This window comes from Urocitellus parryii, chromosome 12 (genome assembly GCF_045843805.1).
Source record: "Urocitellus parryii isolate mUroPar1 chromosome 12, mUroPar1.hap1, whole genome shotgun sequence".
In the NCBI taxonomy this organism is placed as follows: Eukaryota; Metazoa; Chordata; class Mammalia; order Rodentia; family Sciuridae; genus Urocitellus; species Urocitellus parryii.
The window spans coordinates 76062811-76087241 of record NC_135542.1 but is presented as its reverse complement, the minus strand read 5'-3'; the positions used below and the strand labels follow the sequence as shown (position 1 = coordinate 76087241).

At 32.7% G+C, this 24431-nt stretch overlaps 1 protein-coding gene across 2 annotated transcripts in view; it reads left to right on the top strand.

The window, feature by feature from the left end:
* The window catches only part of Ccdc88a (coiled-coil and HOOK domain protein 88A), a 133872-nt gene that overhangs the window by 83787 nt on the left and 25654 nt on the right, over nt 1–24431 (top strand). For both annotated transcript variants that reach the window (XM_026399893.2, XM_026399892.2), the window contains exons 14-21: nt 3–140; nt 2274–3344; nt 4834–4961; nt 8227–8368; nt 13492–13656; nt 18813–18974; nt 20830–21107; nt 21326–21469. In XM_026399893.2, the coding sequence (XP_026255678.1) occupies nt 3–140; nt 2274–3344; nt 4834–4961; nt 8227–8368; nt 13492–13656; nt 18813–18974; nt 20830–21107; nt 21326–21469 (2228 nt within the window). The remainder of the gene's footprint in view (nt 1–2; nt 141–2273; nt 3345–4833; nt 4962–8226; nt 8369–13491; nt 13657–18812; nt 18975–20829; nt 21108–21325; nt 21470–24431) is intronic.

Genomic DNA, 24431 nt, shown 5'->3' with positions numbered 1-24431 from the left:
AGGTTGAAATTCTTGAAAATGAGATTATTCAAGAAAAGCAAAGTCTTCAGAATTGTCAGAATTTAAGCAAGGATCTAATGAAGGAGAAAGCTCAGCTTGAAAAAACGATTGAAACACTTAGAGAAAATTCAGAGAGACAGGTTCATAAATTTCTTACTTAAGCAAACAATGTATTTTTAAATTTATTAACAAGTGGCTTTAAAGTATATGCAAACAGAATGTTTATATGTTAAAGAGAAATATTTTAGAATTTTTTTAGATTTTCAAATTAACTGTAGTATTATCCCCTTATCCACAGTTTTATTTCAGCAGTTTTAGTTACCCATAATCTGCAACCATCCATAAATTTTAAATTGCATGCCATCCCAAGTAGCAAGATAAAACCTTATGCCATTCCCTTTGTCCATCATATTCACCCTGTGTACTACCTCTTGTCTGTTAGTTATTTAGTAGTCACCTCCATTATCAGATCAACTTTCTAGCTGTAGTATCTTAGTGGTTAATAAATTCAGGTAATCCTTATTTTACTTAATAGTGATTCCAGATTGCAAGTGTTAGTTGCAGAACAGGCTGAACTATGTTATCTGCAGGGCAGGCTGAACAAATGTTAGCTGCAGGATGGCTCATGTACTCAAACCTCCTTCTGTCTGGTCCTTTATCACCTGTTTGTGTCAAAGCACTCAAACCTCCTTCTGTCTGGTCCTTTATCACCTGTTTGTGTCAAAGCTGAACACTCAACCCCCCTTTGTGCCAACAAGGCAGCTTACAGACCCAGAGGCCCTGTTAGATTTGGGCTATAAAAACTCCCTCCTGCTGGGCCCCTGTCTCTCTTGCTCTCTTGTTCTCTTGCTCTGTCTCTCTCTCTTGATCTCTCTGTCTCCCTTGCGCGCATGCTCTTTTCTCTCTCTCTCTCTCTCTCTCTCTCTCTCTCTCTCTCTTCTCCTCTGTTACACTGCTGCAAAAAGATCTCTTGGTCGCTCCGAGTGTTGTGGTCACTTTCTTTTCAGCAAGAGTAGTGATGCTACAAATTCAGATATGTCAAAGAGGTTGTTAAATGCTTCCTTTAAATGTAAAGGTGAAAGTTTTTGAATTAATAAGGAAAGAAAAAAAATACACCAAGATTGGTAAGATCTACAGGAAGTTATTGTTAATTTCTTACTATGCCTAGTTTTTAAATGAAACTTTATCATAGGTGTGTGGATATAGGGAAGATGAGTACACATAGGGTTCAGTACTGTGGGTATTGGGAGTCTTATAATGTATTCCCCATGGATAAGGAAGGACTACTGTGTAATTCTGCATCATTTTCTATCCCTTGTGTTTCAGGAAAGGTGAAAAGAAAACCTAAAATTTTTTTAATTGCCTGTGTGCTTAGTAATAATCTAGCATAAAATTTTGCAGCACCTATTCCTTCAAATGTCTGTGGAGTAGAACTGCAGATTTTGAAATCTGAGTGGAATTAGAGAAATGCATGTGTATTGCGACCCTATTTAAAGAGGAAGAAGGATGGTGGCAGCAAACATCTTAACTACTCTCAAATTTGCTGGTCATTCTTATTTTATATCTGAGAAAAGTGAATAGATTGTCTTGGCTTTTGAAATGTCTGTTTATTTTTTACTTGCTTCTTTTATATCATACAGGCAGTAGTCCTAAGACCACCAGTAAAAATTCACATTTCTTTAGGGCACAGAAATTCCTGCAAGTACTTTTACAAACTTCGAAGGATTATTTAACACGAAGTTTTGAGACCAATTGTATTGGGCTATACTACAAATTGGATTAATTGGTTATCAAATGTACTAGGTAATTTTGTTATTAGGTGTTTCCTAACTAGAATTTTTTATTATTTTAGGAATGAACCTACACATACATGTACCCATATATATAAACAAATATAATGTGTACATATTTACTGAGGACCCAGTATGCATAGGCATTGCAAAAATGATTACCTGAAAATAAAACTTCCTGTCTTTAAGGAGGCATGCGCACATTATTTCACCTACATTTATATCTGAATTTGAAGCATAAATAATCTCATTTCGATTGTCTCATATTGTCTCTAAAGACATGAACTTTAATAAACCTGACAGTATATATATACAACAGTCTTTAATAAATATTTGTCAGAATTTAAAATAAGACATACATACATTCTATACTCCTTTGTCTTTTCCCTGTTCATTTTTAGAAGGTAAAAATTATGTAATTCAGAATATTTGAGTTTTGCTCACTATAGTTTAAATTTTTCTTTTTGTATTTTTAAAAATTAGGTTAAAATATTGGAACAGGAAAACGAACATCTGAATCAAACAGTGTCTTCCTTAAGGCAGCGCTCTCAGATAAGTGCTGAAGCAAGGGTGAAAGACATAGAAAAAGAAAATAAGATTCTCCATGAATCTATCAAAGAAACAAGTAGCAAGCTAAGCAAGATTGAATTTGAAAAAAGGCAAATTAGAAAAGAATTGGAACATTATAAAGAAAAGGGAGAACGAGCTGAAGAACTTGAAAATGAGTTGCATCATCTTGAAAAAGAAAATGAATTGTTACAGAAAAAGATAACTAATTTAAAAATTACTTGTGAAAAAATTGAGGCCTTAGAACATGAAAATTCAGAACTAGAAAGAGAAAATAGAAAATTAAAAAAAACATTGGATAGCTTTAAAAATCTTACTTTTCAGTTAGAATCCCTAGAAAAAGAGAATTCCCAACTTGATGAGGAAAACTTAGAACTGCGAAGGAATGTAGAATCTTTGAAGTGTGCCAGCATGAAAATGGCTCAGCTACAATTAGAAAACAAAGAACTGGAAAGTGAAAAAGAACAACTTCAGAAGAGTTTGGAGCTTATGAAAGCATCTTTCAAGAAAACAGAACGTTTGGAAGTTAGTTACCAGGGATTAGATACAGAAAATCAGCGGCTACAGAAAGCTCTAGAAAATAGCAATAAAAAAATTCAACAATTAGAAAGTGAACTACAAGACTTAGAGATGGAAAATCAAACATTGCAAAAAAACCTAGAGGAATTGAAAATATCTAGCAAAAGACTAGAACAACTGGAAAAAGAAAATAAATCATTAGAGCAAGAGACATCTCAACTGGAAAAAGATAAAAAACAATTGGAAAAGGAAAATAAGAGACTCCGACAACAAGCAGAAATAAAAGATACCACTTTAGAAGAAAACAATGTGAAGATTGGAAATTTGGAAAAAGAAAATAAAACTTTATTTAAAGAAATTGGTGTATATAAAGAATCTTGTGTTCGTCTAAAAGAATTAGAGAAAGAAAACAAAGAACTTGTGAAAAGAGCAACTATTGATATAAAAACTTTGGTTACATTACGTGAGGTAAATATACACTTACCTAAATTTAAAGCTTATATTTTTTATATTTTTAACTCAAGATTTAAATTTTATTGGATACCATCAGTAATTTGTATCATCTTTTTTATGGTTTAGTAGAATTTTGGAATTAGAACTGGAAACAGCTTCCAGGTTTCCTACTTTTATTAAAAAGTACATATTAATTGTATTTTTAAAGATTTGTAGTAATTCCTAACCAAATCTCTATGCTGCTTAATATTTTAAGTCTTGAGATTTATAGTTTCTAATAAAACTTTATCAAATGGGTAGGGAAAAAATGATTTGCAGTAATAAATTTTCTTTGGGGTATCTGATTCATTATATTATATATTATAACTTTTTTTAAACTAATATTAAAATATTTGATCAGGACTCTCACTAAATGCTAAGTGTAATAGAAGCATACTAGCTTCTGTTTATTGAGTACCTTGTGCCAAGTACTGACTGGCCTAATGACTTGAATTTAAGTTGTACTTAACATGTGTTTATATAGCTTTTATAACCAAACCTTGTAGGTATTATCTACACTTTCCATATTAAAAAACAAGTTAAAAACCATTCGGTAACTTACTCAAGATCACACAGCTAATAAATGGCAGAGTTGAATTTCTGGATTCAAACCCAGATCTTTCAGGCTCCAAAGCCCCGTGAGCCACATGAATTTTGAAGAGCAAGAGATTACAAGTCAGATTCAAGTTAAAGGTCATCACTAAATAACTGGTTGTTTCCTGGATCTGTGTATTAAGAATTCTAAAATTCATAAGTATGTGGTAATGTTTCCTGTGAAACATGGTTGGTGCAAATCAGGGGATAACATGTTTGGCTCTTTTTTCCCATCCCTGTGCAATATGGTGTGTTATAACCCTTTTAATGCAGTTAAAATGTCTTAGCATTCTGGCAAAAAGTAACATTGTGCTCTCTCTGTTTCCCTAAAGAGACTTTGAGAAGGACCTTTACAATTTTTTCCTCCCTGTTGTTCTGTAGTCTTACAGACATGAACAGCAGGTTTCTTGTGCCTGAACTTCATTACCTAGTTCTTCAGGTCTATATCCTAGGCCTCTTCTACAAGGAGAAGAGGTTTTGTGGTGGAGGAGGAATGTCATACCCAATATATATTCATAGGAAGAAGTAGGCACTAAAGTTTTGTCATTAAAGACTAAATGGGATGTGTGATTTATTTTCCCTCATAATTTTCAGACTGAGGTGTATATTCACAAAAAAGAGTTGCTCCTTTTTAGTTTTAACATTAGGGTTTAAGAAGCATTAGCACAAGAAAAGAAGGAAAAATAGTTTCAACTGAGTTATAATTTTGCCATTTGACTTGTTTAATGATAAAAGATTTAATGACAATATTTCTGTCTTTCCTGGTCAAATTATGTGTATTTCTGGATGATAGTAATTAGAATCTTGGCTGACTTTCTAGATATTAATGTTCTTGACACTTAAGTGAGTTGTGCATTCCTTTTGAAATAAGGATTTGGTGAGTGAAAAATTGAAGACTCAACAAATGAATAATGATCTTGAAAAATTAACTCATGAACTTGAGAAGATAGGGTTAAATAAAGAGAGACTGTTGCATGATGAACAAAGTACTGATGACAGGTGAGTGAGTGAGTACAAAGTCTGTTTTGCAAAAAGTTGGAATTATTGTTATTATTTTGGCCCAACATGAATTCCTTCCTGTATTAGATACAGAAAATATTTATGTATTTCACCATTTCTGAGCCCTTTGTTCCCTTACAAAAAGTTCTGTAAGAAAAAAACAATCAAAGACACCTAATATCAATATAAGAATAAAAGTTACAATGTTATTATGTAAATGCAATGAAAAAATAGAAAAAACAGGAGGCCACCCAGGTAGAAGATGATCAGAGGCTGTAATCACCTGTGAAGCACAAAAAAACAACAGATAGACAGATAAGCAAGTTATTTTTCATCTGAATCTTGTGCTTAAGTACCTCGGTTTTGTTTTGTTTTTTAACCCCATCTTCCCTGCTTGAGTTCTTTCATTTATTTTGTTTGCCAAAATGTGGACTAAAAAGGAAATGGAGGGCTGGGGAGATAGATAGCTCAGTTGGTAGAGTGCTTGCCTTGCATGCACAAGGCTCTGGGTTCAATCCCTAGCACCACAAAAAAAAAAAAAAAGGAAATGCAGGAAAAGTATGAAACAAAGGAAAATATACTGAGAAGTGATTAAAATATAAAATGATATGAAAAAATGAAAGTTTTACAAACAAGATAGGAAATTACTTCATATCCCTTTAACTTAAAAAAATAATCAATATATATTTAAAGAAAATTTCTGTTTTTCCCTGGTAATTACAGTCTATCAACTAGTGTTAATTTCATTTTCAAGTAATCTAATATCCAGCATCCTGGGCTGTGTGATTCCAGGTAGGACAGAAGTTTATATTGTTAAAAATACTATTTCCCTTTTTTTTTTTTTCCTTTATTAAAATGCTGGGGATACAACTCAGGGCCTCAAAGGCTTGGCAAGCTATTTAACACTGAGCTACACCCACAACCCCAAGAATATTGTTTTATATAGATTATATTTTAATTTATTGGAACTTTTATAATAATGTAATTTATATTTTTTGATCTACCTGTTATTTCTGTTCAAGTATTAATATTCTGTATTAACATAAATACAATTATGAAAAAGTTATGCTTATTATATAGTATTTACTAATGTAATTTTGAGAATATTTAAAAGAAAATAGACACTTAAAAAGGTTAGCTCTAGGGGCTGGGGTTGTGGCTCAGTGGTAGAGCACTTGCCTCATACATGTGAAGCACTGGGTTTGATTCTCAGCACTGCATATAAATAAATTAGAATAAAATAAAAGTCCATCAACTAAAAATATATTTTTTTAAAAAAGGTTAGCTCTATAATAAAAAAGAGAAATTGTTTCAGATATCTATTCTGTCAGTTTAAGTCAGACAACCATATTGTATTACCATATGGCAATACTACAGAAATTTATCATGTTGAATAAATATTACAGGTATTTTATGAGGAAATGTTTTTTTTTATTTGATCAGAAAGTCATGTAAATTTAGATGGATAAGAGTATATGTTGAACTAAACCTTTCAAGAAATGAGATTGAAAGCAATTGATAGCTATGATTAGGTTAAGTAAACCGGGGAAAGAAGTGTCTTAAGTCCCTAAGTTTTCTTTCTCAGTAAGTAAGCTTTTATTTCACAAATAAAAGAAAAGCTTATAGACATAAATTTCTTTAACCTTTCATCTCCTCCAACTTGGAATTTATATGTATCAGTCTCAGATGATCTCTCTAATTAATGTTTTTTTCTTCTGACCTTCTTTGAAGATACAGGTATTATTAAAGACACTTATTTGTCCTATCAAGGAATATATAGACTAGTTGTGAATTGAATGTATAAATAGATGAAATGTGGCAAAGTTAGAGTTGTAAACAGATGTGATTATTCTTGACTTTCTCTTTCAACTGCTCTTCTCTTTCAATATAGTTGTTTCTTAGAGTTATGTTTTCAGGCCTCTTACCATTCATTGTGTGTACTTATATTCCAATCCATCATCTCACTTGAGATCTTTTTCTCTACTTTCTGTACATCATTATCAAGATCACCCAGAAGCAACTCAAATATTACAAATTCAGCATATCCAAAATCAGACTCAGTAAATTTCATTAAGAATTTTTGTCGGGGCTGGGGATGTGGCTCAAGCGGTAGCGCGCTTGCCTGGCATGCGTGCGGCCCGGATTTGATTCTCAGCACCACATACAAAGATGTTGTGTCCGCTGAAAAACAAATATTAAAAAAATCTGCTTTAAAAAAAAAAGAATTTTTGTTGACTCAAGCCAATGCCAAAATGAGTGATATTAATTCTGTATATTAAATGAACTTTAGATCTGAACAGAAACTATATATATACACACACACACACACACACACACACACATACAAACTACTAATTATAGTAAAAGAATGTGATAAAATTTCATATATATTCAGCTTTTTATTTGGTTTTATCTTTGACTTCAGCATTCTTAAATAAAAGAAATACATTAATCATAATCCTTGGCTTATGATACATTCTCAAATTGTGTTCGTGTACCATCCTTTTTGTTAAAAAATTTATTTAGCCAGGCGTGGTGGCACATGCCTATAATCCCAGTGGCTCGGGAGGCTGAGACAGGAGGATCACAAGTTCAAAGCCAGCCTCAGCAAAAGCGAGGTGCTAAAGCAACTCAGTGAGACCCTGTCTCTAAATAAAATACAAAATAGGGCTGGGGATGTGGGGCTTAGTGGTTGACTGCCCCTGAGTTCAATCCTCAATACCAAAAAAAATTATTTAATAATAATTTAATTATTGATACATCATTCAGAAAGGCAAATAGAATATTTGACAGTCACTTATATCTGCCTCTTGGCATCTTGTATCACAAGTATATCATTATATTTTTCAATTTTTGTCTTAATTTTTCATGAGTCCTTGTATGACTATTTTACATATTAATATCATAGGCAAATGTTTAATGATACAATGAATCTATTTACTTCCTTTCTCTATCAATTTTAGTCTTATAAAAGCAAAAGAAATATTTTGGGAACTAAGTTTTCCAGATTCCTTTTTTCAACATGAATTATTGCTTCTGACAAACCAAGTTGTAATCTGGGACAATGTTCACTCACTGATATTTGTTGATTTATGACCAGGGAAAGTTTTAAAGAGGGAGTGGGACAGGAAGATAATTGAATTTGCCTCTTAACACTGGAAGAATTTGATAAGACTCATTTATGGCAGCAATATTTATGGTCATAAGTTATCTTTAAAAATAATTTTCTCCAATGATGGACCTTGTTACTTTTTTACTTGAATAGTAGGTACAAACTTTTGGAATCAAAATTAGAATCTACTCTTAAGAAGTCACTTGAAATAAAAGAAGAAAAGATTGCTGCTTTAGAAGCTCGATTAGAAGAATCCACAAATTATAATCAGCAATTGCGCCAAGAACTTAAAACAGTAAGTGATTTTCTTGGAAGGAATTTTAATTATCATTTATCTTATAAACATTTGGATGGAAAAGTATAAAATAAAAATGCAGATGTCATTTTATTAATATTTAGTCTGTTGTTCTTTCATGCTAACTTTACCAAGTAAAATAATACAATTTTAGCAGGTTTCTAGAAAAAAAGTTAACCAAATTTAAATTTCTTCCAGAAAAGGAAATGGTTTTTGTTCACCATTTGCTACACCATCATGATATTTGTCACAGATTTTGCCATGGAACATGAATTGTTGGCAGAAGTTTAGCAACTTTGCTTAGTTAATGTGAATGATTATCCAAAATATAAAGTGAAATTTGGTGCCAGATTTTTTAAATCTAATTCACATCCTAAGTTTTTTTATCCTATTAAATAGTATCAGTTCGTTACGAATAAAATTTACTTTCATGAAGCTACTCAGCCTGAAAATAAGTGGCTTTGGCTATGGGTTGGTGTATGTGTGTTTCAATTCTAGAAGATAGAACTTAGTCTTTCATTGTCTTCCACTTTTCAGCCATTTTGACATAACTGCTATGGATTAGCTTCCTGTCACACACATCAGTTGAACTGAAAGTCTATTGTTCTAAGCTTCTAATACTAATTCTAATGCTATGCATGAAAACGCATATCACTTGAAAGCAGATTGTGAAAGCATAAGGTCTAAAATAACCACTGAAGTAATTTGCCAAAGATGTATAGCTAATATGACCCCCAAAAGATAAACTGGAAGTCAAAAATAAATAAAAAGAAACAGGACAAAGTATAAAACAAACATAAAAACAATAAAAGGATAGTTTTAAACCAGCTATATTAATAATGCACCCCAGTTTAAAAACAGTGATTATTAAGTTAGACAAAAAAAACAAGACTCAATTATTTGCCACCTGAAGAAACTTTGGGGAAAAATGATATAGCATTCTAATACTAATGAAAGAATGTTATTATGGTTATATTAATATTAGACTAAGTTGATTTTAGGGCAGTGAATAGTAACTGGGCCGAAGAGATTCATTTTCCAATAATAAAGGGGAAATTTTGCTCAAAGATATAATAAGATACATGTTTTCATACCTAATAAAAACTTTAAAATACACGAGACAAGTACTGATAAAACTACATAGAGAAAGACAAATCCACAATTGTCATTAGAGGACCTAATACCAATCTCAACAAGTAAAAATGACTTCATCGATCAGATAAAAGGCTTTTATGAATAACTTACAGCAAACATCATCCTTAATGGTGAGGGACTAATTACTCTTCCCCTTCAATCAGAAACAAAGCAAAAATAATCGCTCTCACTGTTTCTATTAAATGTACTGTTTATCCTAATCAGTGTATAAGATAAGGCAAAATAAACAAATTTGAAAGGAAGAAATAAAAACGTTTATTTGGGAATGGGATTGTAGCTCAGTGGTAGAGTGCTTGGCCTAGCATGTGTGAGGCACTGGGTTTGATTCTCAGCATAAGGTCCATTGGCGGGCTGGAGTGGGGGCTCAGCAGTAGAGCGCTTGCCTAGCATGTGCAAGGCCTTGGGTTCGATCCTCTGCACCACCACGTAAAGATGAATGAAGTGGAGGTATTGTGTCCACCTACAACTAAAAAATAAATATATTTTTTTAAAAAAAGGTTCATCAACAACTAAAATATTTTTTAGAAGTTTTTACTGGCAGGGGGCTGGGGTTGTGGCTCAGTGGTAGAGTACTTGCCTAGCATGCACAAGGCGCTGGGTTTGATCCTCAGTACCACATCAATGTAAACATAAAGATATTGTGTCCACCTAAAACTTAAGAATAAATATTTTGAAAAAAAAAAGTTTTTACTCGCCTCTGATGTGGTGATTCTATTCACAGAAATCCTGAGAAATTTACAGAAAAATCTCTGTAGCTAAAGTGAACTTCTCAATGTTACCAAATAAAAGTTAATATGTAATAGTCTATTGTATTTCTATATATTAGCAATGAAAAGTTAGAAAATAAAAATTTTTTAAAACACCATTAATAACACCATAAAGCAACCCAGCTTCTTAGAGAAGACTATAAAAAATTAATGTGTAAGAAGTCCATACTATAAATTTAAATTTTAGATAATGTTAAAAGAAATTTAATAGAAGCATTCTAAAGAATATCTTAGTAAATGGAAAAGAGTACCATATTCATGAATTGGAATACTCAGTATTGTTAAAATGGCAGATCTCCCCAAATGAATCTCTTGATTCAGCATAATCCCAGTGAAAATCCAAATAAGATTAATATATAGATTAAGAATCAAGGGTTGGGGTTATGGCTTAGTGGTAGAGCACTTGCCTAGCATGTGTAAGGCGCCACATAAAAATTAATATAAATAAAATTTATAAAAAGGTATTGTGTCCATCTACAACTAAAAAATATTTTAAAAAATAATCTTGATTCCAAAATTTATCTCGAAGTATTGACCACATGTTTTTTAAGCAGCTGGAACTATCACATATACTGTTGGGAATTTAAGATGGTATAACTAATTTAGAAGTTTTATAGCACTTTCTCATAAAGTCAGACATATACTTAACCTTTGAAATGGCAGTTCTACTTCTGTTTATTCAAAGAGAATAAAAACAACTGAATTTTTATAATAGCTTGATTTGTCATTTTATTTTAAAAACTGGAAATAACTCAATGACCATTAATTGGTAATTGAATAAGCAATTTTGATATATTCATATAATGGAAGACAACACAGCAGTAGAAAAGAAACTACTTATGCATTCAACACATGGATAAAGCTTAGAAATAGCTGGGGAAAACACAAAAGATTACATAGTGTGTGATTTCATTTATATGGCTTTTTAGAATAGGCAATACTAAATTTTAGTGAAAGAAATCAAAACAGTGGTTGCTTAGTTAGCAGTGATCTTTCTAGAGTGATGGAAATGTTCTGTCATGGGTATGTGCTGTTCTCAAAAATCACCAAATTTCACTTAAAAATCTGTGTATTAGTAACTATATATATAAATCATACTTTTTTCTTAAAGATTACATTATCTTTGAGAACCATTAAACTTGAATTCATGATAACCTAATTTGCAACACTGTATTTTAATTAAACTTTGATAGATGAATTTAATAAAAATTAATTTGATTTAAATTAACCATTTTTTGTTACAAAGTTTATCTTGATTCAGTTTATTAATTTCTTATTTGAACATAAATTAAACATTTTGGTTTAATTGTATGTAAGGTAAAGAAAACATTTTTATTTTATTTTTTTAAATATTTTTTAGTTGTAGATGGACAAAATACCTTTATTTTATTTATTTATTTACTTTATATTATTGTGGTTCCGGGAATTGAACTCAGGGGCACTCAGCCACTGAGCCACATACCCAGCCCTTCTTTGTATTTTGTTTAGAGACAGGGTCTCACCAAGTTGCTTAGCGCATTGCCATTGCTGAGGGTGGTTTTGAACTGTGATCCTCCTGTCTCAGCCTCCCAAGCCACTGGGATTACAGGCTTGCGCCACCGTGCCAGTATTATTTATTTTTATGTAGTGCTAAGGATCAGACCCAGTGCCTCATACATGCTAGACAAATGCTTTACAACTGAGCCACAAACCTAGCCCTTTATTTTTGTACTACAGATTTTTAAACACAGGAACACTTAACCACTGAGCTACATTCTCAATCTTTTTTTTTTTTTTTTTTTTTTTTTTGAGACAGCATCTCACCAAGTTACTAAGGGTCTTACTAAATTGCAAGGCTGGCCTTGACCTTGGGATCCTCCTGCCTCAGTCTCCCTAGTGTCACTGTAATTACAGGTGTGTGCCACTGTGATTGGCCTAAAGAAAACTTTTATTTTTTTTGTACTAAAGATTGAATCCAGGTGCACGTAACCATTGAGCCACATTCCTAGACCTTTTAAATTTTTTATGTTGAGACAGGGTCTTGCTGAGTTGCTTAGACCTTACTTAGTTGCTGAGACTGGCTTCAAATTTGTGATCCTCCTGCCTCAGCCTCCCAATGATTAGGATACAGCATATGTCACCATGTCCAGTTAAAGGAGACATTTTTATTTTAACCATGGACTAAAAATGAAAAACCTTGAATTTTATTATCAGCTCTCCTTAATAATGGTGTATATCTATAACCTTTCTAAACCTAGAAGAGTCCCTGTAGGAAATTAATGTATAATAGGATAATGAAAATGTTCTACTCATCTTTTGTTAAAAAGGTGTGAAAAGAAAAATACTTAGAAAATCAGGATACCAGAACAATTGTTAGATCATTTGCAATCTTTACATTCTCTCGTCATCTTTTTTCTTTCATCTGTCATTATTATTTTTAATTTATTTATTTGTTCTAATAAGTTATACATGACAGCAGAATGCTCTTTGATGCATTGTACACAAATGGAGCACAATTTTTGACTTCTCTGGTTGTACCCAAAGTAGGGTCACACCATTCATGCAATCATATATGTATGTAGGGTAATGATGTCCATCTCATTCCACCACTTATTCATCTGTTATTATTTTTTAACTCACTGATAGAAATATTAATTTGTTGAGTTACAGGTTTCTTAGTTCTGCAATAAATATTGAGCTATTTTAACTATATCCTTGTCTTAGCACAAACTTTAGGACTAATTTTAAAGTTTATGATAAACATTTAAGATAAATTAATGAATCAGGATAAGTGTAAAAATATCTAATATCTATATCCATTCTAGTAATATATCTTTTTATTAAAAAACAGACATTTAATAGATACTTCCTAATCTTATTAGAAATCTTTTTAAGACTAATTATTAATGTGTCAAAGTTTCATTTTTTTTCTTTACATAGGAATCTCTGTTAAATTTCTAAATTGGTTATAATAAATATCTCTACAAAGAGTTCTTAGTATTTAGCTGCATATCTGTGTCCAGTTAATCTATTCTTAAGGGACATTTTCATCACACACTATAATCCTTGAAATTATAAAATACATTTTAGCAGCATGGTATAGAAGCAAATTTCTAATATTTCAAGGAGGAATGATTTGCATTTTTTAAAGCACAAGTTGTGATTATGCTAATAATGAGAATTATAACTTTGATTTTTCTACCCATAAAAATAAAATTCTAGGTAAAAAAAAATTATGAAGCTCTCAAACAGAGACAAGATGAGGAAAGGATGGTTCAGAGCTCTCCTCCAACAACTGGTGAAGATAACAAATGGGAGCGAGAAAGTCAAGAAACAACCAGAGAGCTTCTAAAAGTTAAAGACAGATTAATTGAAGTAGAAAGAAATGTAAGTAATTTAAAATTTTTAAAATATGAATGAAGTGTTTTAGAAATAAAGTGTAAAAACATCAAAGATAAATTAGTGAATCAGGATAAGTGTTATAGTAATATAGAGAGGTATATTAAATCCGATAATTTTGTCTATATAAGATGAACACATTGTTAATATTTTAATTAGCAACAAAGAATATATCTTATTCAGGATTTTCTAGTGTTTTTGCAACCTACTTTAAGAAAGCCACCTCAAAAGTAACTGGGTACGTTGGCATAAACCTATAATCCCAGCAACTCAGGAAACTAAACAGGAGGATGAAGAAGGAGGATTTAAAGCCAGCCTCTGGAAATTAGCAAGGCCCTCAGCAACTTTAAATTCACTATAAAAAGGGCTGGGGATGTAGCTCAGTGGTAGAATGCCCCTGGGTTTAATCCCCAGTACCAAAAGAAAGAGAGGAAGCATAATTGGCTATATTTATCTTAGATAAATTAGAAATTTAGAAACTGGGGTTTTAGTTTTGTCATTTTGTACTTTTGTCATGTTGTACTTTTTTTCACTGATTTATTGTCTAATAGGCAAAAGACTGAAGATCTAATAATTTAATAATAATCATCTCATTGTTTTAACTATTAGAATATCTCTCCTTTTTTTTTCAATCTCCACTTCCTTTTTTTTCCCCACTCATACCGAATTCAAACTCATTCTCAGTGCAGTAGCCAAAGAGATCTTTTTTTTTTTTAAGATGACTTATTTTCTTTCTTTTTTATTATATATGATAGCGGAATGCATTACAATTTTTATTACACATATAGAGCACAGTTTTTCATATCTCTAGTTGTATACCCAGTATATTCACACCAATTTGTGTCTTCATAGCTGTACTTTGAAAATATTGATCTTCACATTCCACCATCATTAATAACCCCATGCCCCCTCCCTTCCCCTCCAACCTCTCTGCCCTATCTAGAGTTCGTCTATTCCGCCCATGTTCCCGCTCTCTATCCCACCATGAATCATCCTCCTTACATCAGAGAAAACATTTGGCATTTGTTTTTTGGGGGATTGGCTAACTTCACTTAATATCTTTTCTAACTCCATCCATTTACTTGCAAATGCCATCATTTTATTCTCTTTTATTGCTGAGTAATATTCCAGAGTGATCTTTTTTAATATAATCCAAACCATGTCACTTCACTATTTAAAAACCTTTATGGCTTCCAGTTTCAATTAGAATCAAATTAATATTCTTTACTGTGTCTTGCCCTGCCTATACTACACTACTATTCTACCTCTTCCACCCTCTTGTACTTGGATTGAATCAGAGCTTCAATACCGCTTTACCACTGAGTTCCATATTTTTATTTTTATTTTTAGACAGGTCTCACTAAACTGAGTGTCTCATTAAATTTCTGAGGTTTACCTTGAGCTTATGATCCTCCTGCCTGAGTCACTGGGATTAAGGGGTGCACCACTGCACCCAGCTCCCTCTTTAAAATCTGAGAATAATAGTATTAAACAATGCCTGGCACATAATAAGTATATTAATTCTAATTATATTGATCTTTTGTATTTGTGTCTACCTCCAGACCTTTCTCTTTGTTTACCCTTCCCAAACACATGGCTGGCTTCCCTTAGCATTCAGATGTTATATCACATATTCTGCAAGAGGTCTTCTCTGACCCTTCTCCTAATGAAGTAGCTATCTGCAACCTAAACAATTTACTATCATACTTCTTTGTTTCTTCATAGTATTCCTCACTAGTGAAGTTACATTTTTTATTTATTAATTTGCAGTTTGTTTATTGAAAAAAACTGCACCATAGCAGATAATTGTCTGTTTCATCAATAAATATTTTACCTTCAAAAATGACTGAGCTTAAGAAACTTAACCTGCTAGCAAGTAAAATAATTATTATTTTTTAATTTAATTTTTAAATTATTATTCTTTTAATTTAACATAAAGTAATGTACTTAATTAAAAACTTAAAGTTAAGCCAGGCACGGTGGCGCATGCCTGTAGTCCCAGCAGCTCCAGAGGCTGAAGCAGGAGGATCACGAGTTCAAAGCCAGCCTCAGCAAAATTGAGATGCTAAGCTACTCAGTGAGACCCTGTCTCTAAATAAAATACAAAACAGGGCTGGGGATATGGGGCTCAGTGGTCAAGTGTCCCTGAGTTCAATCCCCAGTAACCAAAAATCCCACCAAAACAGAACAAGCAAAAAAAAAAAAAACACTCATTTTTATTTTATAGCTTTAAAATAAAAAATTAGTCCTAACACCATTGATTCCTCCTTTGTCATCCAAAAGTAATCACTGTAAATGGTGTTATCTTCCAAACTGTTTGTGACTTATCTGTGTGTGGAAGTTTATTTCTTTTATAAATTTATGCCTCTAAGGTCATACTATATAAAATTCTTATTTGCATTTTTCAAATACGTTATCTTGGAGATTTCCCAATTTTAGCAAATATAATTTTATCTCATTTTGTTTAATGACTATATACATTATCCCCTAGTGTGGATATTACCATAGTTTATTTAAATAAATTTTACATTTATGGACATAAAGGTTATTTTTAGGTTTTGCTGCAGGGAATATCCATGTATAAATATGGGATGCTGAATTACAGTATAATTATTAAACCAGTGGTAATACGTGTGTGTGTGTGTGTGTGTATGTGTGTTTTCTAATTTTTTTTTAGTTGTAGATGGACACAATATCTTTATCTTTATCGAGCCCAGTGCCTTGCACATTCTGGGTGAGCGCTCTGCCACTGAGCCACAACCCCAGCCCTGTGTGTGTGTTTTAATTGATGTTTTTTGTATTAGTCTTTAAAAATCATGCCAATTTTCATTCCCACTGATAGAGTACCTATCTTTAAAGAACTTTGGGTATTACCAGCATTTTAGGTTGTATTAAAGTGATAAGAGGAAATATTTTAATTTACATGTTTTAAATTATGAATGAAGTATGCATCTTTTCATGTATTTATTAGCCATTTATAAACATGTAATTATTCAGGGATATACATATACACATGTATACACATATACTTCTGTCACTTGGATTCATAACTAGATTTCAGAAAATTTGGCTCACATGTAAAGTTCTATAAGGTGATACATTTTTTTCTATTGACTTAATAAGTTTTCATTAGAAAAAAATTACTTGGTTGTCTCGTTTTTACCATTTGACAGTTATTGAAAAGGTTATAAAAATGGTTAGCCCTGTTATAAACTGGTAATTTTTCTGCATTTGTCAGTATTACATTGGCTAACTTTGTACTTTTTTATTCTAAATTTTTTTCATTTTCTGATATATCCTTTCTACTCTCAGCTATCTCTTCTTTTCATTATAGTCTAGAGGGATTTTTCTTATTTCTAGAGATACTCAGATAAATCATTAGAGCTTATACAATTTAGTTTCTAAAGTCTTTTTGTTCACCTTTTTGTGCCAATATAGTATGTAAATACATCAGTATTTCATATTTTTCCAATGTAAATTCATATCATCCTTTATTTGAACAAATGAACAAAAGAAGAATACAATATCAAAAAGCATCTTGAAATATTTTTCTTCCTCAGCTTTGATTTTATGATATAATATGTGAATCAAATAATGATCTGCCTTTTGTGTGTGTGTGTGTGTGTGTGTGTGTGTGTGTGAGAGAGAGAGAGAGAGAGAGAGAGAGAGAGAGAGAGAGAGAGAGAGAGAGAGAGACCAGATATTGAACCCAGGGGCACTTACCCACTGAGCAACATCCCCAGCCCTTTTTAAAATTTTATTAAAAACAGGGTCTCACTGAGTTGCTTAGTGCCTGGCTAAGTTGCTAAGGCTGGCTTTGAACTCTCAATCCTCATGCCTCAGCCTCCTGAGCTGCTGTGATTACCGGTGTGTACCACTGCACCCATATATGATCTGCCTTTTATACACTGACATGAAGTATATATGAGATGAAAGTAAATATTATCTTTGTTTCCTAATATATGTAAGAGTGATATGTTGTGATTTGGTTGCAACTTTATATGCATATTGTAGTAACAACAGAGCAATTATGGCCTTTTTGTATGTTAAAGTTTTATTTCTAATATCTGATGGATTCTTCATTTATGGTTTTTTAATTGTTTTGGTACCAGGGATTGAACCCAGGGGTACTTCACCACTGAGCCACATCCCTAGCCCTTTTTCATATTTTATTTTGAGACAAGGTCCTACTATGTTGCTGAGGCTAGCTTTGACCTTGCAGTCCTTCTACCTCAGCCTCCCAAGCCACTGGGATTATAGGAATGTACTACCATACCTGGCTGTTAATACTTTCTGATGGCAATTTATTTTTTATGAAATTTGTAAATAATCTTGAACATGTACTATCCATAACAAGCATTTTAATGTTTGTCACATTAAATAAAATGATCTGTGATTTGTGTAATAATTAACCTATTATAAAATTAAAATGTGGCCATTTGAAATGAATATGTTCCATAATTCTATATTGCAAAAGAGTTTTACTAAGTGTTTTATACTGTGAAAAAAATAAAGAAAAGATGTAATATCTGTTGAGTCTGTTATGGACTAAATTTTTTAAATAGATGAATAACATTGTTTCGGTAAACCTGCTTTCTTCCATATATTTGTACTTAAAAAATACTTAGTTTTGCTGCTATCCCCAGGACCACCACTCACCTATGTATATATTTGCTTTGAGTAAATTAGAAAAGACACACTCTCTTAGCTGGATACAGCCTTAGTACTTTTGAGCAGTATTAAAACCATTAAACTGGACTGGGGTTGTGGCTCAGCAGTACAGCACTTGCCTAGCATGTGTGAAGCCCTGGGTTCAATGATCAGTACCACATATAAATAAATAAAATAAAGGTAGTATGTTCATCTACAACTAAACCCCATTAAACAGAAAATCTAATTCTAGTTTCTTGGGTTAAATACATTAAGAATGGAATATTTTATTTTTAGGACATTATAAAGCAAATAGGACATAGGCAAAATAGTATATTAAGTTTTTACTATTATTGCCTTTTTTCTTAAATGAATGTTCATTGCATAAAATTCCAGGGTCCATTAAAGAAATACATTTGATGTTGATTTTATTTTTAATATATGTGATGGCTCTTTCTTTCTTTCTTTCTTTTTGTTTTTTGTTTTTTGTTAAGAATGCTACACTGCAAGCAGAGAAGCAAGCTTTGAAAACTCAACTGAAGCAACTTGAAACACAGAACAATAATTTGCAGGCTCAGATTCTTGCTCTTCAGCGGCAGACGGTGTCATTACAGGAACAGAATACCACTCTTCAAACACAGAATGCCAAGCTTCAGGTTGTGATGTAATATCTTTGAAATATGCAACCAAACTCTTGAGTTATATAGTTAAAATAAGGGAAACTAGACATTGTTTCTTAGTGAGTGCATTTAATAATTGAAGATAAAATATATTTATTTAGTTCCATGCCAAACTTTTGGGAAGCATTTTTTAAAATGGGAGAGCCTCTATGTATTTATTAATTCATTCCAAAAATTATATAAGTGGCTCTCCTTTGTTTTTTTTTTTTTGTTGTTGTTTGTTTGTTTGTTGGTTGGTTGTTGTTTGTTTTTCTTACGTTGCTGGGGATTGTACCCTGGGCTTTGGTTATGTCAGGCAAGCATTGTATCAATGAGCCACATCCCCAACTCACCAAAAATTAAATAAGTAAAGGTAATTTTTCTTTTATTAATTTTATTACCTTTCCATCATTTAAATAAATTGATTCTAATTAATCAGGTAAAAATCTTTGCTTTAGAGTATCCATATTTCATTTTTATTTAAAATTTTTTTAGTTGTTGATGGACCTTTATTTTGTTCATTTATTTATGTACCGTGCTGACAATTGAATCCAGTGCTTCACACATGTGAAGCAAATGTTCAGCCATTGAGCCACAACCCCAGCCCATTCCATATTTCATTTTTACAACTTTCTTATCAGTAGTTTAGTTAGTTGAAAGCACACAACATTGGAATTTTGTCATCAGACTTGTCTTTAGTTGAAAGGATCCATCTTTTACTTAACATTGCCAGTTTTTTTGGCTGGGGTAGGGGGCAGTACTGGAGATGGAACCCCCAGCTGGTCTACCACTGAGCTGCATCCCCTGTCCTTCCTATCTATCTGTCTGTTTTTGGCATCAAAATTGCTGTCCTCCTGTCTCATACTCAGTTGCTGAAATTACAGGCATCCAGCTATCACTGTCTTTATTTATTTATTATTATTATTATTAGTAGTAGTAGTAGTAGTAGTAGTAGTAGTAGTAGTTGTAGATGGACAGAATGCCTTTATTTTTAGGTGGTACTAAGTATGGAACCCAGTACCTCACACACGGCTAGGCAAGTGCTCTACCCCTGAGCTACAGCCCCAGCCTGTCACTCACTGTCTTTTCTATTAAAACGATCCATTGGGGAAAAGTGCAGTTATTATCAAAACTTCTTAAAGAGCAAACTAGGCCTAGTGGTGCACGCCTGTAATCCCAGCAACTTGGGAGGCTGAGGCAGGAGGATCACAAATTCAACTTACCTGTGTTAAAATAAAAAGGCCTGAGGATAACTATTTACTTTTTCATAAGTTCAATACAAATAGCTGGTAATCACCTTCATTTAAAACAACTTCAGAACCCCAGCACTGCAAAAAAATATAATGGGACAATTAATTATATTTCATTGTGTTGTTAATTTAAATCAAATTATCTTTGAGAAATATAATAAATTTATGCATTAAAATTCAAATTCAACTCAAAATATACATGATACACACATGTTAATTTATACATATGTATATTGTGTGTGTGTACATACATGTATCATGATGACTCCAAAATAAAAATTAAATGGTAGCCTTTTTCTTTGGGACGCTAAATCCAAAGTTTTCTAGTATAAAATGAATATATCTGCTATGATATAGAGCTTCCCTAAGTTAGCATTGTAATTTTTTGTTTCTAAAAAAGAAAACATTAAGGGGCTGGGGATGTGGCTCAAGCGGTAGCACGCTCGCCTTGCATGCGTGCAGCCTGGGTTCGATCCTCAGCACCACATACAAACAAAGATGTTGTGTCTGCTGAAAACTAAAAAAATAAATATTAAAATTATTTAAAAAAAGAAAACATTAACTAGTTTTCTTATGTCTGTTAATAATACACATTCTTACAGGTTGAAAATTCCACCCTTAATTCCCAAAGTACCTCACTTATGAACCAGAATGCACAACTCCTAATCCAGCAGTCTTCCTTAGAAAATGAAAATGAATCCTTAATCAAAGATCGAGAAGACTTGAAATCTCTCTATGATTCTTTGGTCAAAGATCATGAGAAGCTGGAACTTCTTCATGAACGGCAGGCTTCAGAGTATGAATCTCTCATCTCTAAACATGGAACTCTTAAGTCTGCCCACAAAAATCTTGAGGTGGAACATAAAGACCTTGAAGACCGGTAATTAATTATATTTCATTGTGTTGTTAATTTAAATCAAATTATCTTTGAGTAGTATAATAAACTTATGCATTAAACACATCTAAGAGGTAATTTATGAAGGAAATATATTTAAATTTACGTGTGTTTTATTGATACTTATTAACATATTCACTTTTATTTCTAAAATATTTTCTTTCTTGGAAATATTATAAACCAAATACCTAATTTTTTTCCAGTTACAATCAGTTACTAAAACAGAAAGGACAACTGGAAGATTTGGAAAAAATGCTCAAAGTAGAACAGGAAAAGATACTGCTTGAAAACAAAAACCATGAGACAGTAGCTGCAGAATACAAGAAACTTTGTGGTGAAAATGATAGGTAAAAAATATTTATATTTACTTAACAAATTTTTAATTTATATTTATTTTAATTTATATTTGTTTAACAAATATTTTAATTTTGTTTTCCTCTTATCTGAAATTTATATTACCACTCTGTGATACCAACCATAATGAGGATTTAGAATTTTAAAAAACAGACTCTTTGGTACAATTCTTTTTACAGGTTAAGAAGGAGGGAGGGTAGGAAGGAAGGAATTCTTCTTAAAAACCCCATAGCAAAATCATGCAGCTATGGAATCACTCAAAAACCTAATTTTCTTATTTTCATGTATTGGTCTCTCTTGTTTTATTCAACTAATAAGTTTTTAAGTTACATTATTTAACAAAATTTCTACATTTTTTTTTTTTGCTACAGTATAAAACTGATCATTTATGTCTTTTTTTCACTATTCTGGTATCCCGATTCTTGTCTTTTGAAATTGCTATAAAGATGGGCCTAGTGGAGGCTGAAGAAGGAGCATGATAAATTTAAGGCCAGCCTCAGAAATTTAGCAAGACCCTGTCTTAAAATTGAAAAATGAAAAGGACTGTGCATATAGCTCAGTGGTTTATGCCCTCCCTCTTCAGTTTAATCCCCAGTCTCTCTCTCTCTCTCTCTCTCTCTCTCTCTCTCTCTCTCTCACACACACACACACACACACACACACACACACAAATTGAAATTACTACAAATGAGCAACCTCTATTTCCTTGGCTATGTGAAGGTTTTTCTTAAAAAGCTTGAACAGCTGTGACATTTATACTACAATTACACTGCCATAGCTGAGGGACTGAAAGATAGCATACAAAATTCAAATAGGGATTGTTCAGTTATGAATTTAATACGTTTGAAAGAGCCATTTCTTTTTTTTTTTTTCCTTTTTTTTTTTTTTTTTCATGTGCTGCTGGGGATTGAACCTAGGGCCTTGTGCACTCAAGCAAGCACTCTACCAACTGAGCTACGTCCCCAGCCCCTAATACAATCCTTTTGTAAAACTAAACTTTGTTTTCCTTTTTTTTTTTTTTTTTCAGTTTTAATTTTTATTGTTGGTTGTTCAAAACATTACATAGTTCTTGACATATCATATTTCACCCTTTGATTCAAGTGGGTTATGAACTCCCATTTTTACCCCATATACAGATTGCAGAATCACATCGGTTACACATCCACTGGTTTACATATTGCCATACTAGTGTCTGTTGTATTCTGCTGCCTTTCCTATCCTCTACTATCCCCCCTCTCCTCCCCTCCCCTCCCATCTTCTCTCTCTACCCCATCTACTGTAATTCATTTCTCCCCCTTGGTTTTTTTTTCCCTTTCCCCTCACTTCCTCTTGTATGTAATTTTGTATAACCATGAGGGTTTCCTTCCATTTCCATGCAATTTCCCTTCTCTCTCCCTTTCCCTCCCACCTCTCGTCCCTCTTTAATGTTAATCTTCTTCTCATGCTCTTCCTCCCTACTCTGTTCTTAGTTACTCTCCTTATATCAAAGAAGACATTTGGCATTTGTTTTTTAGGGATTGGCTAGCTTCACTTAGCATAATCTGCCCTAATGCCATCCATTTCCCTGCAAATTCTATGATTTTGTCATTTTTTAATGCAGAGTAATACTCCATTGTGTATAAATGCCACATTTTTTTTTATCCATTCATCTATTGAAGGGCATCTAGGTTGGTTCCACAGTTTTGCTATTGTAAATTGTGCTGCTATGAACATCGATGTAGCAGTGTCCCTGTAGCATGCCCTTTTTAGGTCTTTAGGGAATAGACCGAGAAGGGGAATAGCTGGGTCAAATGGTGGTTCCATTCCCAGCTTTCCAAGAAATCTCCATACTGCTTTCCAAATTGGCCGCACCAATTTGCAGTCCCACCAGCAATGTACAAGTGTACCCTTTTCCCCATATCCTCGCCAGCACTTGTTGTTGTTTGACTTCATAATGGCTGCCAATCTTACTGGAGTGAGATGGTATCTTAGGGTGATTTTGATTTGCATTTCTCTGACTGCTAGAGATGGTGAGCATTTTTTCATGTACTTGTTGATTGATTGTATGTCCTCCTCTGAGAAGCGTCTGTTCAGGTCCTTGGCCCATTTGTTGATTGGGTTATTTGTTTTCTTATTGTTTAATTTTTTGAGTTCTTTGTATACTCTGGATATTTGTTTTCCTTTTTTAAAAAATCCCTAATTTTGTAGAGCCATCTTTATTTTCATAATCAACAGGGATTTTTGTTTGTTTTGTAGTATTGCGGATTAAACTCAAGGCTTACACATCAATAACAGTTTTTCTGTTTGTTTGTTTGTTTTGTGGTGCTGGGAATTGAACCCAGGGCCTTGTGCACGTGCGGAAAGCACTCTACTAACTGAGCTATAGCCCTAGCCCAGTTTCTTTTTTAAAATACCTTTATTTTATTTATTTATTTTTATGTGGTGCTGACAATCAAACCCAGTGCCTCACATATGCTAAGCAAGTGCAGTACCACTGAGCCATAATCCCAGCCCACACGTCAATAGTTTTGAATTTAGTTTTCTATGGTTAAAACTAGAAATTCTCTACTGCAAATTTGACCTTCAATAAGCTCAATATCAAGCCAAAATAAAAGACTGTATACATCATATATAACAAGAAGAATGAGAAATTACACTCCATTATATATGATGTATCAACGTGCATTCTGCTGTCATGCATAACTAATTTTAAAACATTTAGTTTTTTTTAAAAAGACTGTAGTTTGTAAAGAGAATATATATGTATAGTTTATGTAGTAAAAGACTGTGACAAATTGTGTAATGTAAGGATAGCATCATTTTTATTACATGCCATATTGGGGAATATTTACTTTGAAAGTCCCATCTTTTAGCTAATCTTTTTCCATTGCTGGGATTTTAACATAACTGGGACAGTTCGTGGACCTAGGTGGGCCTTACAGTAATCTAATTGTGTACATTACATAGGGGCCTCCT